Raw genomic sequence first — 13,931 nt, 5'->3', positions numbered from 1 at the left:
ATGGAGGATTGATCTATATGCAATGACTATATCAAATGGACACTTCACAGTTTACAAGTAATTAATGTCTATAATTTCGAGAGTGCAATTCCAAGTTTATAGTGGAGTAGCTATTGGAATTAATAGAATTAATTAATTAATTAAAGTGTTTAATTAATTATTAATTTTATTGGAGCTCGGGATTATAGGTCTATTAGTCCCCGCGTCGTCCTAGTAATTCTACAAGGCACAAAGGACAAAATGGGTATTTTAGAATTATGGAATTCTAAAATTAAACACTCAAAAATAATTAATTGAGAATTAATTATTATTTAAATAATATGATTATTTAAATTTGAATTTGAACACATCTATATTTATCCATTTAAACTTATTTGATAAGTTGTTCAATTTAGAATTCAAATTAATTTAAGTTTGACTTAAATTCGAATTTGAATTTGAAATAAAGTTGGACTACAGGATAAATGATGATTTTCTCTTCCTTCCCTATCCAGTATTCGCGCCACACACAGGGATAGGAATCCCTAGCATGGCCAGCCACAAGGGATAAGGGATAGAGGAGATTTTGTTCAAAATTCAAATAGGAGATAATTGACAAGCTGTATCTTGGAGATAGAGATTGGATTCTTTCTAGAAGTTTGACTTCTACTCTATAAATATGAGAATGATAGAAAAATGTGAAGACAATTTTTGAAACAATTTTTCAGCCCTAATTGTCAAGGCTGGCCGAAATTCTCGTTGTAGAGAGGAAGGAAACATTTTTCTCCAAAAAATTCCACATCGTGCATGCGTTGGTGTTTGTGAAAATTCGAGTGTTTATTGTAACCCATTTTGTCTCATGTGTGCCCACACACACGTCTTCATGGATTCTAGGAATTGACATGGAAGACATTGGTTTTCTAAACACAAAGCTTTGGAGCAAGGATTGTTCGAGGTTAAAGAACTTAAGTTATCATCCGAGTCGGCCTCCAGGTATTTTTCCTAATTGAGTTCTTAATAAATGAATTAATGAGATTAATTTATTCATGCATAAATTAATATAATCTATAGAGTATCTCAAAGGTTTTATGAAAATTTTTGTTATACACGATCCGCCTCCCCGCACCACGCTTCCGTATCCGAATTTGATTCGGAGACCAACAGTCCCGGAGCTGTCTCGGGGATGTCCCGGGGATGCCCCGAGGCTGTCCCGGGGATGCCCCGTGGCTGTCCCGGGGATGCCCCGGGGCTGTCCCGGGACTGTCACGGGGTTGTCCCGGTGCTGTCCCGGGGCTGTCCCGAGGTTGCCCTGTGGCTGTCCCGGGGATGTCCTAGGGCTGCCCCTTGGTGTCCCGGCGACGCCCCGGGGCTGTCCCGGGGGCTGTCCCGGGGCTATATTAATCAAGAGTGAGTGGTAAAAATCTAGACTCATACACTTTAAAATGTATTTTTCTCATTTCATCTATTTAGCTGAATGAGAGAGTTGGTGTCCAGTTAAAGTCGATCTTCATTACTTTTTTCATGACATTTAACGTAAATGTAACCCATCGAACCAATGAAGTTTTGATAAATATTCTTTAAAAATACACAAATTTTAATTTTTACTTTTTATTTTGATTAATATCTTTTTTAATTAAATAACTATATTAATAAAAAGTAATAGACAAAAATCTTAGAGCCCGTTTGGTAAAGAGATTTATTCCCTGATTCGAATCATGATTCATAATTCGCTACAGTATTTTCTTTAACAAAAAATACACGTAAATAAAAAATAATTCTAATTCATAAACAATTTTTTCGTAGAGTAAATTGTACATTCTTGGGCTTGGGCATTAAAGACAGTGGCCCAGCCCGGCCCAAACAACACGTTTCAGACATAAAGCGTGCAAAGGAAGGAGGGAGAAGCCTTGTGGGAGAAGAGTTTGATTCTCTCTCTCTCTCTCTCTCTCCCTCTCTCTCTCTCTCCACTCTCCAGTAACACTCTCCAGTCTTCCCTCCCTCCTTCCCACCATAACTCTTTATAAAAACATCCAACCTCTGCTGCGTTACTTCTCTCTCTCTCTCTCTCTCTCTCTCCACACTTTCTCTCACATCTCTCTTCTTCTTTCGCAGCGATTCACTTCGCCCTCTCTCTCTCTCTCTGGTACGTGAAAACTCCCTCTGATTCTCTCCCTACCGATCATCCTTTGCGACTTTTGGATCGGAAAAGTGAGTGATTCCTCTGTTTCTTGTTGCTCAATTCTTCCATTTCTTTCTCTTTCTTTCTTTGTTTAGGGTTTCGGATTAAGTTTTGTTTTCCTTTGTCCAGTCAAGATCTGTTCCCGCTATTGAAATGTCGGTTCTTGGGAGCTAAGTTTTGAATGATTTAAACACATTTAACGAATTTACGGCCTGTTGAACTGACTTTCATGGTTTTAATTTTTCGCGATTTGGTGTTAATATCTCGTTTTATCGATTTTTGGCGAAAAGTGGATGCTTTTGAATGAAAATTAGGGAATTGCATGCAATTTACTTCGAAAATTTCATTTCTTGTTATATTTTTGGGGGGAAAAAAAGAAAAGAAGATAAAGAAAAAGGCTGCTTGTTGCTTTTCTTTTTTTTCTTTTAAATATCTTTTCTGGGATTTGATGCTAGTTAGTGAAATGTACACTAAATTAATTTCTGGTGTTGTTGTTCTTTTTTCATTTAGTTCTTCCAGTTCAGTGAAGTATGTACTCAGCAATGGAATCATCGGGTTCAGAGTATAATGACGAAGAAAGGGCGTTGAAGGGTTTGCTTGATGCATTTGGTTCTGCATTTACTCTAGATGAAATTGCTTCTGCTTATTGCAAGGCAGGCCGGAATGCGGATTTGGCCGGTGAATTTCTCTATGAAATGCAGGGGAACGCATCGACGTCTACCGATCATCCGGTCGATGGTGAAACAAAGGGGAGTGAACAATCTTCAGCATCATCATGCGCTAATGATAATGTTTCTGAGCAGTCTTATGAAGTGAATGGAAACTCCAGACCTACAAATCCGAAAAATCGCCCGGTTTCGGTTGGTAGTGTTTCAAGCATTATTGGTAAGGACTATGTTCGGACCACAAGACCAACAAATGGGTCTTGCAATGCAACCAAACCGATGAAACTGGAATCAAAGGTGTTGCCGGTACCCGAACTTTGGGAGGAAGAAGCCAAGTCAAACTCTGAAAGGGACGATTCGATTCGTCGTGATATGGAAGAATTTCTGTTCCGCATGCTTGGGGATGGTTTCCGGCTAGAGAGGAATGTGATTGAAGAAGTTCTTGGTAAATCCTCTACTTACATGGTGTTGAAGATTAAATTTAAAATATAACTCAATAGTTCTATTTGATGGTTCTATGATGGCGTGCTTTAATTTGAGATTGTAGTTAGACCAGTTTTGATTTACATTCAATTAATATTTAAGATACTTTGATTTGTGAAAATTAATCGGGGATTATATTTAAAAATGCAGATGCTTGTGGGTATGATATGCCAAAGGTACACCTTTTTCGTTCTCATTGACAAAGCTATGGAGGGTTTTGTATTTTCTTTTGATAATTCTTTTATTTTATTGGAATATATATATATATATGTGTGTGTGTGTGTGTGTGTGTGTGTGTGTATCTCACTTCTAAGCTTCGTTTTCTTTCCATTCAGACGATGGAGAAACTACTAGATCTTTCTACGACAGCCCTGGACAAAAAGAACAATTTTGTCGGTGACTCCACTAATAAGGTTGGTATGATTGCCAAAATAATAACATAGAAGCACGAAGTAGCAAACAAGATTAATAAGAGCATGATGCTCGAATGATTTATACCATGATCTAATCATGAGATCAAGATTATTATGTTTTGAGTTTTTTCAAAGACAATCTAGTTTTCTTATTCTCAATTAGAGTTTCTTGTCCAGATTACAGGTTTGTGCTCCAAAAATGACGCTCCTTCAGGTCAAAAGAAGTGCACAAACTATTGTGGGGGGTACGTTTCCTTCCTCTCTTTTGTTTAGCTCTTAGTTTTATTTTCACAATCTTTCTACAAAGTGTGAAGGCATGCTGATTAAAGTTTTCTTGTATTGATATAGTAATGACGATGCAGCATTAAACTCAAGTGTAGAGTTAACTGCAAAACAAAAGCAAAGACATGATCTCGAGAGGGAAATTATGGCTTCTTTATTTAATGCTTCTGAGAGAGAGACAGAGTATGAATTGCCTAAAAAAAGATTGACGGTGGGGAAGAGGTCGGGGGTATTTGGAAAGCCAGTGACTGAACCTCTTCATGACTCGATTGTGGCACAAAAGATAACTGAAGTGCAGCAACAGCGACAAAATCAGTACGGTATGCCCGGTGACTGCATCTTTCTTTATACATGGGATTTTTATTTCTCCACTATTGAGTAAAGGAGAGAATTTTTTTTTTTTCTTTTTTTTTCTTGTTTTTTTTCTACCTGCAAGTGGGGTATGGGATTAGATGAATATACAGCTAACTCCTATGAATTGATTCACTATAAAAGCCATGAGAAGCATATTAATCCTGTCGTGTGAACCTGTGAATATATCCTGGGGTGTCTGCGGAGTATGGCCAACAGCTATATAATTGTGAGGCCGGGGTATGTTTCAGTTTGATTTTCAACTTTCTGTTCACTTTCTCTTTATGGTACAAATTGCAGACGAAGTAGAAGAGAGTTACAAGGCTGTTCGTAGAGCTGTGAAGGAGTATCGTGGAATGGTGAAGGAGTATTATCAATCTGTAGGTGACCTTTTACAGCTTCTTTTATATGTCTACCCATACGTATGCACGTCAGAGAACATAAAATGTAGCATTTTATAGCTTTATAGGATTGCACTTGTACAATTTGCTAGGCTGTGGAAGCATTCGTAAAGGGTGATCGTGCTCGAGCTCAGAAACTTCTAGAACAGGTATGTTATCCATTTCTCCACAAACATTATTGGTGAGGACTTGTTGTAGCAGAGATATAATTTCTTTCCTCATGGCAGGGAATGTTTTTCCATCAGAAGGCTCGTGAAGCTGATGAGGAGTCTAGTGAAATGATTTTTGGAAACAGGTCAGTATCGATTCAGATGAGATGTATCATGTATGCTATTTCACCCCTCCCTACCTCTCTCTCCCTCAGATATTTATGGGTTGACGTATTGCGGTTCGCATTATTTTCTGTGTTTTATTCTCTTGGCAGAGATGTGGAGGCACAAGATGACATGTTGCTCGACTTGCATGACCATGGTGCCAAGGTGGCAATTCAGCTTTTGAAGTGTCGTCTTTCTTCTCTTTCAGGCATTCCATGTATGTCCTTGGATTTCTGCTTCTACATATTTTGGTTTGTTCTGTGTGAATTGCAATTATATATGTAAATTGTCTTGTTTGTCAGCAATCAAACATCTTAAGGTGATTATTGAGACGAATGAAGAAGACAAGTCAAAAGGGTCTCGTAGACGGCTGGTAAGTATGATTTATTCTTTTGGTTCTGGATAGATATGCCATGCTTCACTGTTTGAAAAGGGTAATGGGGAAGATCTACGGAAATATTGATGTTTAAATTTGATATGCTAAATTAGACCCGTCCTGTAAATAGAATAGTTTACATTATAGTGAGCTAAAAGAATAGGCAACACTAGCAATTTTTTTCAGTCTAGACAATGGGAACTCCTGATATTCATCACTTGTACAGAAAGTTATGAACATATTTTGTTACACTTTAGATGTTTAAAAAATGGAAATTTATTTGTTAAATATTGAATATGTTGCAAAAAGGAGTTTATTTGCTGGGTTGTTCTTTTTTTTTTTTTTTTTTAACATGTGGAACAGGTTCTGAAGCTATTAGAAAAAGAATCCATAAAGTGGGTGGAGGACGAGAATGCTGGTACCATACTAATCCGGCTGGACAGCATCAACCGTAAACGTTTGAGTTTTGTCAAAAAGTAACGTGCCATTGTAAAATCAAATCACAAATTGGTTGAAACTTTTTAATTATGCCAATAATTTGTCTACATTTTGAGTTGGTATGATTAATTTACTGGCCAAGTTTTTTTTGTCTAAGTTGGTAATTGGTGCAAAAGCACGATACAAATTACGGACTGTTCTTTGGTACTTTTTTGAAGGCAAATTTGCCATTTGGTGAAATGAGTGAAGATTTGCGAGTCAAACTATGTCAAATCAATGTCTGCTCAATGTTCAAGTTTTTATTTATTGTCCCTCAAGGTTTTATTCCGATTGTTATTATGGGCTCAATTTATGAAAATTATACCAATGATGATAAGTGAGTAGATGAGATTTTTATAACAGTTGAATTGTGTATTTTTTTTATTTTTATACAATTTTATGTAGATTTAACGGACGTAAAATTTAATCTATTAATATGTTAACGTAGTAAAGAAAGTTTGATAAGGGAGATTCAATCGTATTAAAAAGAATCCGGCATATGACAGTTTATTATTTCATGTTTTATGCTATATGTAATTTATTTAACAAAAAATGGGACGACTTCAGTTCGTTTCTTAAATTGGCTCTTTTCTTAGATGACAATTGAGAGGGGATCAACTACTTTCAACAAATAAATATGGAGAATACTATGATAATAGGGCACAAGAAGATACTCAAATTGATTTTATGTACTTTAAGCAAGGAATGAAATGACATTTTTACGCTAAATAATTGAAGCAAATAGTAAACTTACGAGGTAAATCATTTATTTACTTTTAATAAATAGGTTTTATAGTTAGTAAATTGCTATTTAATACTATTCATTTTAAATATTTCAAAATCTTGCTATTTATTTGTTTTAATTGCATATACTAATAATATTTGAAAAAATAGTTACAAGTATAGTTTAGCGGAATTTTACCATTGACTTCATTAAGGTGTAAAATTTTAATACCTCATTTCAAAAAAAAAAAAAAAAAGAAGGGAAAAAAAAGTAGCACGTTTAGTAAAACCTAATAGAGAGAGAGAGAGAGATTGTGGGAGGAGAGTAGAGAGAAAAAGTTGCAGAACAAGTAAAACGGAAGAAGAAAGAAAAAAAAAAAAGGTTAAAGGTGGAGGGATAAATGTGGAAAAGTCAAGCTTTTGATATTGGTGATCCATTTAAGAGTAAATATAGGATTTACTTGGTAGTTTTCGCCGTGCCTATCCTAATTTGGAGAAAAAAGATGGACAGTTTTTTTTGGGTAAATTGATATATTCAAATAAATATTGTGTTTATTGATAAATACGGCATTTACGGATAAATACAATATTTAACGGTTGTCAGAACCCGTGACTAAATTCTTGGATAAATAAAGTATTTACGAGTAAATACGATATTTACTGATAAATACGGTATTTACCAATCTTCAGCTTCGGCAATCAGATTTTCTATTAAATATGATATTTCATGATAAATATTATATTTGCTATATTTACTTGTCACCGGATTTAGGGTATTTACAAGTAAATATGATATTCATTAGTAAATACGGTATTTACTGGTATATACAGTATTTACTGTATTTACCGGTCACCGGTTGTCAGAATCCGCCGCTGATGCCGGCCATAGTGGAGTTGACTAGAGTGGGGAAGATGAGAGGTGGGAAGGAGAGGGTCTAAGGGTATTTTGGGGTTCTTAATAGTGTTTAAAACTTAAAATATTAAATTTGTGTTATAAACTTTATGTTTTAAAAAATTATGCTATAATAATTTTTAAAAAAATAGAGAATTTACCTTTTGAAGTACATAAATCATTAAGCATAAATTTTTATCTCTTACACTTGATAAATATCTTTTATTAGTATAATTATTTACTAAAAAGATTATAAATCAAGAGTAAAAGATAAAAATCTTAACTCAAGTATATATCAAGATTACCCTATAATTTACTAATCACTCTACTAATCGTTATATTTCACTCATACTAATTGTTGCATATGGCTCTTCCATTTTGCGCGGGAGTCCGTCACAGATCTGAGCCTAATTTTAGAAAGGGAGAAAGAAGAAAATAGACCAAGACTTGAGATGAATTAAAATTAATAGGTCAATAGTTTACATAAGTTAATAAATAGGTCAAATTACTATTTTTGTCCATAACTTGCTGGTTATGAACCATAACTTGACAAGTTATTCACGATTTTTGTTCATAACTTATCTAGTTATGGACCATAACTTAACAAGTTTATCAATAACTTATCTAGTTATGAACCATAACTTAATAAATTATGATATATTAATTTTTATAACTAAAAATTGACATATATACTTTCTTAAGCTTTTCATATTGATCTATTTTCTACTATTTCCGTTTTAGAAATCTCGTGGGCCTCCTGGTTGGCCCAAAAGGTGTGGCCAATTCCGCTGGGTGGTAATACGATACGAAGTGGACCTAGACAGAGGAATCCGAATCCACCACTGACACACATAAAACTGCGTCTTCTTCTTCTTCTTCTTCTTCTTCTTCTTCTAGGTCTTTCTGTTTCCGGGATCTCTCTCTCTCTCTCTCTCTCTCTCTCTAGAATTGAAGAACTGAGAAGTGCCTGCTTGTATCTAATCTGTACATCCATGGGCGGGACTGTGAAAGACGTGCAATCGAAGCAGGAGCTGGACACTCTGGTGCGGAGCGGCGCACCGGTTATCCTGCACTTCTGGGCTTCCTGGTGTGAAGCTTCCAAGCACATGGACCAAGTCTTTTCCCATCTCTCCATCGATTTCCCTCACGCCCATTTCTTTAGGGTTCGTATCATATCTCCTATTCTCCCTCCCCCATTTCCCCACCGTTCTCCTTTTTCCTTTTGGGAATTTTTCTTTCAGCTTCTCAATTCGGGCGTCGAAATTTCAAATATTTCAGGTTGAGGCTGAAGAACAGCCTGAGATTTCTGAGGCTTTTTCGGTTTCCGCTGTGCCCTTTTTTGCCTTCTCCAAGGTTCGTGTGTTTGCTAGTACTGTTAGATTTCTGATTTAATAGCTAATATGGAAAGGGAAAATATTCTTTTTTGTTATTATTGTTGTTGTTATTTACATATCAATTACGGTATTTAATTGGGATTTGCCTTTTTTTCCTGAGTCGATGCTAACAAGAAATTGAAAATTGTATGCTGGGATTTTCTTTTGTTTATGAAATGGCAATCATTATGGGAGTTATTGTAGATGAAAGTGTATTGCTTTTGTTAAAAGACAACGGAATTTTTGTTAGAAGTTCTGTACTTTTATTTCATTATTCATTCCTTTTTTTTTTTTTTTGGTGTTTAGAGTATTAGATAGATATTTTTTATTCATCTGAGCATCGATTGGGAGGGACTAATTGCTCTACACTTTACAACCGTTTGTTTTACTAGATTTGAGAAAGTTCGGCACTACCTAGCATGTGCGTACTTGAGCTATATGCGGAAGTTTTCGTTGTGATTATGGAACCTTTTAAAACTTTTTATAGGAGCACAAAACGTCTGCTTCAAAGCTAGCTTTGGTTTTATGGATGGTTTTTTCTTATTGTTTCTTTTCTTCTCTTTATCAATATGCCTATACTCAGGGCCATGTATGTGTTGCTTCCTGGGTGAACAGTATTGGGTGTATGCATGGTTTACTTGGTCTGACCGTAGATCCGTATTTACTATTTTGTCAGGATGGTAAAACCGTTGATACATTAGAGGGTGCAGACCCGTCTAGTTTGGCTAATAAAGTTGCCAAAGTCGCTGGGTCAGTGAACCATGGAGAACCTGCTGCTCCGGCCAGCCTTGGGTTGGCTGCCGTACCCACTGTCCTTGAAACCGTGAAAGAGTTTGCAAAAGTAAATGGGTCTTCCAGTGTGGAAAACCAAGAGAAACCCGGTCTTAGTGATACGTTAAAGGTGCGATTGCAGCAGCTGATCAACTTACACCCAGTTATGCTATTCATGAAAGGAAGTCCTGATGAGCCCAGGTGTGGATTTAGCCGAAAAGTAGTTGACATTTTGAAGAAAGAAAAGGTCAAATTTGGGAGTTTTGATATTCTGTTGGACAATGAAGTTCGTGAGGGGTTGAAGAAGTATTCTAACTGGCCAACCTTTCCTCAGCTCTATTGTAAAAATGAGCTTCTTGGTGGGTGTGACATTGTAATTGCAATGCATGAGAGTGGGGAATTAAGGGAAGTTTTTAGAGACCAAGGAATTGAGTCAGTCGATTCTGAAAATGCAAATGCAAAAGTGACTGAAGCCGGAAGTGGAAAGGGTGGCATCTCAGAATCTACAGACCTGAGTACAATCCTCGGATCTCGAGTTGAAAGCCTTATTAATTCAAGCCCAGTTGTGCTGTTTATGAAGGGGAAACCTAGCGAACCCAAGTGCGGTTTCAGCCATAAAGTAGTTGAAATCCTTAGGCAAGAAAAGGTGGATTTTGAGTCGTTTGACATTCTTTCTGATGAAGAAATTCGTCAAGGTCTGAAGGTTTATTCAAATTGGTCCAGCTATCCTCAATTATATATCAAGGGCGAACTTATTGGCGGATCAGACATTGTATTGGAGATGCAAAAAAGTGGGGAACTTAGGAAAGTGCTGGCTGGAAAAGGAATTGTTCAGAAAGAGACTATTGAAGATCGTTTGAAGAAATTGATAGCTTCTTCACCAGTAATGCTCTTCATGAAGGGTACACCAGATGCTCCCAGATGCGGTTTTAGCTCCAAAGTCGTTAATGCCCTTAAAGAGGAGGATGTGAGTTTTGGCTCCTTTGACATCTCAACTGATGAGGAAGTTAGGCAGGGGCTGAAAGTCTTTTCAAACTGGCCAACCTTTCCGCAGCTTTATTACAAAGGGGAACTCATAGGTGGCTGCGATATATTGTTGGAGCTTAAGAACAATGGAGAGCTAAAATCTACTCTGACAGAGTAGAATTTTACTTTGGTGTGGTTTTGCCAGAAGATTCCGTCAAAAACTTTCCAATGTTAAGTTTGTCATAAAAGTGCCTCAGACACACTTGTTCCAAAAGATTGTTTAGACACTTTCTCAAAGCGTTCCGATGCTATGATATGGATTTCCGATATAATTAATGTTTCATATTCCAAATTTTGATAAATCTTAGCTACCAATTAGTTTTGCTGCTTGGTTCTTTTTGTCGTAGCTTATGTAGTTCTTGTATGTGACATATTAGTATCGTTGAATTCCTAGTTTTATTACTCGCAGCTTGTTATTGATAAAAATTTATGGTAATCTCTTCTTCTTCTTCTTCTAATATGAAACTACTTCCACTAGCGAGTATTTAGCACTCAAATATGAAACTACTTCTTAGCGAGTATTTAGCACAAAAATTGAAACTACTGCATTAATGCACGGTAACTATTTTGTCGAAAAGGCAGTGTTTATTATTCTAATCTCTCTTTTTTTTTTTTTTTTGACCTTTTTTCATAAGCTAGATCAATGGGACACATGATTTATAAAAATAAACCAAAAAGAAAAAGAAAAAAAAAAAGAAGAAAAAAGAAGCACGGGAACAGAATTTTTATACGCATCAAAACAATCTTATTAAATCATCAATCGCCATTCAAATTTTCTTTTTAAGCAGACAAATGATTGCTACAAATTCTAAGCTTCTGATCATTTTGGTAGCTATCAGCAAATGCAATGCCTTCTAGGCAAGACCAAAACTATGGAACACCGGAGATGAACAAATAGGCGTCGCAGTGTCACGATGACTTGTTTCTTATGGCAACGATTTTCTTTGTTTCTTCATCTTCATCAATTTTGTCAGTTTTCATGCTCTCCAAAAGGCTATCAACCTCTTTACCGGCTCTTATATGTGCCTTTAACAAGGCATGATACATCTGTTTATTCACTGTTACGACAGTCTCCAATGATTTTACAAATGCTTCCACGTCTTTAACACTTCCTTTATCACCAAGCCATTCCAACATTCTTCTGATCACCTTGGGATTTGGCTTCCAATCTTTTCCTAAATAACGAGACAAAGCTGCCTGCATGCACTCCACGGCTTTCTCCATCTCCCCCTTTTCCAGGTACTTGGAAGCCACAACGCCCCAACTATTAGAGGTGGTCGCCTTTCCTTTTGCTGTCAGGTCTTTAAGCAGTGCCTCTGCTTTCCCACACAGCCCCTTCTCCGCATAACCAATCACAAGGGCGTTAAGCACTCGGAAATCATAGCAGTTTTCCGATGATTGCCACTCCCCCAGAACTTTTTCAGCCTCCTCAAGCTCACAAAGCCTTGCCAGCGACTCTAACATAACAATGTAGTCCTTGTTTATGCACCTCTTACAAGCACTTTTCTGCAGCTCCCACAACCTCAAGACCTCCTCCTTTTTCCTCAGACGGGAATAGAGTGAAATCAAATGATTGAACCCAATCCCATCTTTCTTATCTAGCCTCTCTTCTGATTTCTTAAGGGCATTGGTCGCTTTCTCCGTTTGGCCTGCCTTTACGTAAAAATTGGCAGCCACAGAATAGGTATTCCAGTCCATGACAATATTAGATTGGGCCTCCATCTCTTTGAGAACTTTCTCCATTCCTTCAAGATCAGACCTAACACCATAAGAGTTCATGCAAATTCTGTAGCTGAAGTTGTCAGGGAAAACTTTGTTCTCCTTCATCTCAGTCAGAACATCAGGGACCTTCTCATGCTGACCAAGATTTACATACAAACACATTATGTCGTTGTAAGTGAGCGCCAAAGATGCAAAACCCATCTCCTTCATTTTCTGCAGATGAGAGAGCGATTTGTCAGTTTGGCGCTGCCGGACATAGCAATTCAGGAGAGCACCATAAGTCTTCTCGGTCTTGTCAGTCTCCCTCAGATTATTGAAGTACCTCTCCGCAGAATCAAATCCGCGAACCCTTCCGATCAAATCCAGCTGCACGGCATGTTCAGTTGAGGAGAAAATGCACACACCCTTCTTATTCATCCACTCAGAAACCTGAAACCACAAGGCATTCACAAAGCAGAAAATTACATAGACCAATCTCAGTTTCATCCGGAAAGATACAGAATCAGTTTTAGATTTAAGGTCCCAATCCACTTATCTACTACGTAAAATGACTATATTTTCCACTATCCAATATAATGTCGGCCTGATAATTTTGAGAAGCAACGTCAGCAAGATAAATAAAAACTGGGAAAACTTTCTATTCAAAACGAGCGAAATTCGGTACAACTTCATGTCTTGATTTCAACAGTCTTTTTAAAAGACGTCCCATTTCTAAAATTTTCTGGTCAAATATTATCATACATTATAGAATTACTACAAAAACTGACAAGCGACAATGAATTAAAAGTCTTCTACAATAGGAATTGCATTTTCTTCTTCCGTTTCTTACACTTTCCAAGCAGCCAAACACACTCAGTCACATATTAGAACTATCGAATAAAAAAATAAAATAAAAATAAAAAAAGTGAAGACCTTTGATATATACCTCTAGAGCTTGGGAGAATCGCTTACGCTTGCGAAGATCGTGAATGATGCGCTGAAGCTCGGCGACTCGGACCTTTTTCCCCTTCTGAACCCAGTCGTCGAGCTCCGGAGCCACGCTTCTGCCGGGGTCTCCGAGAGGGCTGATCTTGTAGTAGAGAGTGGCCTTGTTGGCCGTGCTAGTGTAGTAGGATCTGCTCGAGCTCGCATTTCTGATGAGCACTTGGGAGAAGAGTTTCGGATTCATTGACATGAAAACAGAGTTTCTGATTGCAGACGTTTGCCTTCGGAGCTCGAGAGAGATGAAAATGGCGTAATTTGGAGGTTTAGGGTTTTGGTTCTGAGAAGTTTGCCAGTTGGGTTCTGTTAATGGGCTTGTAGTGGGGTTGAGCGTTAGGCTAGACTGTGATGGGCTGATGACAGAAGGCCCATATTAATTGACCTAATAAAAACGCAAATATACTTAGAGCCGTTCAGTTCGCTAATTCGAGTTTTTAATTTGAGTTGAGATGTGATGTTGTGTGAGAGCTTTTTACTGTAGCAAAAAAGTTAGATGTGACTGTTTCTGAGAACTTTTTACTGT

At 37.2% G+C, this 13,931-nt stretch overlaps 3 protein-coding genes across 3 annotated transcripts; 2 read left to right on the top strand and 1 right to left on the bottom strand.

The window, feature by feature from the left end:
• The first annotated feature begins 1,937 nt into the window (after window positions 1-1,937).
• Window positions 1,938-6,133, top strand: LOC21397666 (putative nuclear RNA export factor SDE5). Its single transcript, XM_010109903.2, has 12 exons — window positions 1,938-2,187; window positions 2,669-3,268; window positions 3,457-3,482; window positions 3,642-3,719; window positions 3,897-3,964; window positions 4,068-4,321; window positions 4,653-4,732; window positions 4,846-4,902; window positions 4,981-5,048; window positions 5,178-5,284; window positions 5,370-5,440; window positions 5,807-6,133. Exons 2-12 carry the CDS (start codon window positions 2,689-2,691, stop codon window positions 5,921-5,923), a joined length of 1,506 nt encoding a protein of 501 aa, XP_010108205.2. The 5' UTR covers window positions 1,938-2,187; window positions 2,669-2,688; the 3' UTR covers window positions 5,924-6,133.
• Window positions 6,134-8,370: 2,237 nt separating this feature from the next.
• LOC21397665 (monothiol glutaredoxin-S17) lies at window positions 8,371-11,109 on the top strand. The gene is made up of 3 exons (XM_010109902.2): window positions 8,371-8,698; window positions 8,814-8,888; window positions 9,585-11,109. The coding sequence occupies exons 1-3, from the start codon at window positions 8,528-8,530 to the stop codon at window positions 10,821-10,823; spliced, it is 1,485 nt and encodes a 494-aa protein (XP_010108204.1). The 5' UTR covers window positions 8,371-8,527; the 3' UTR covers window positions 10,824-11,109.
• A 260-nt stretch (window positions 11,110-11,369) lies between these two features.
• Window positions 11,370-13,682, bottom strand: LOC21397664 (pentatricopeptide repeat-containing protein At4g21705, mitochondrial). Its single transcript, XM_010109901.2, has 2 exons — window positions 13,353-13,682; window positions 11,370-12,856 (listed from the first exon to the last, which is right to left on the bottom strand). Exons 1-2 carry the CDS (start codon window positions 13,599-13,601, stop codon window positions 11,615-11,617), a joined length of 1,491 nt encoding a protein of 496 aa, XP_010108203.2. The 5' UTR covers window positions 13,602-13,682; the 3' UTR covers window positions 11,370-11,614.
• Between the last annotated feature and the right edge of the window lie 249 nt (window positions 13,683-13,931).

This window comes from Morus notabilis, unplaced genomic scaffold (genome assembly GCF_000414095.1).
Source record: "Morus notabilis unplaced genomic scaffold, ASM41409v2 Scaffold191, whole genome shotgun sequence".
NCBI lineage: Eukaryota > Viridiplantae > Streptophyta > Magnoliopsida > Rosales > Moraceae > Morus > Morus notabilis.
This window is presented reverse-complemented; position numbering and strand designations above follow the sequence as displayed.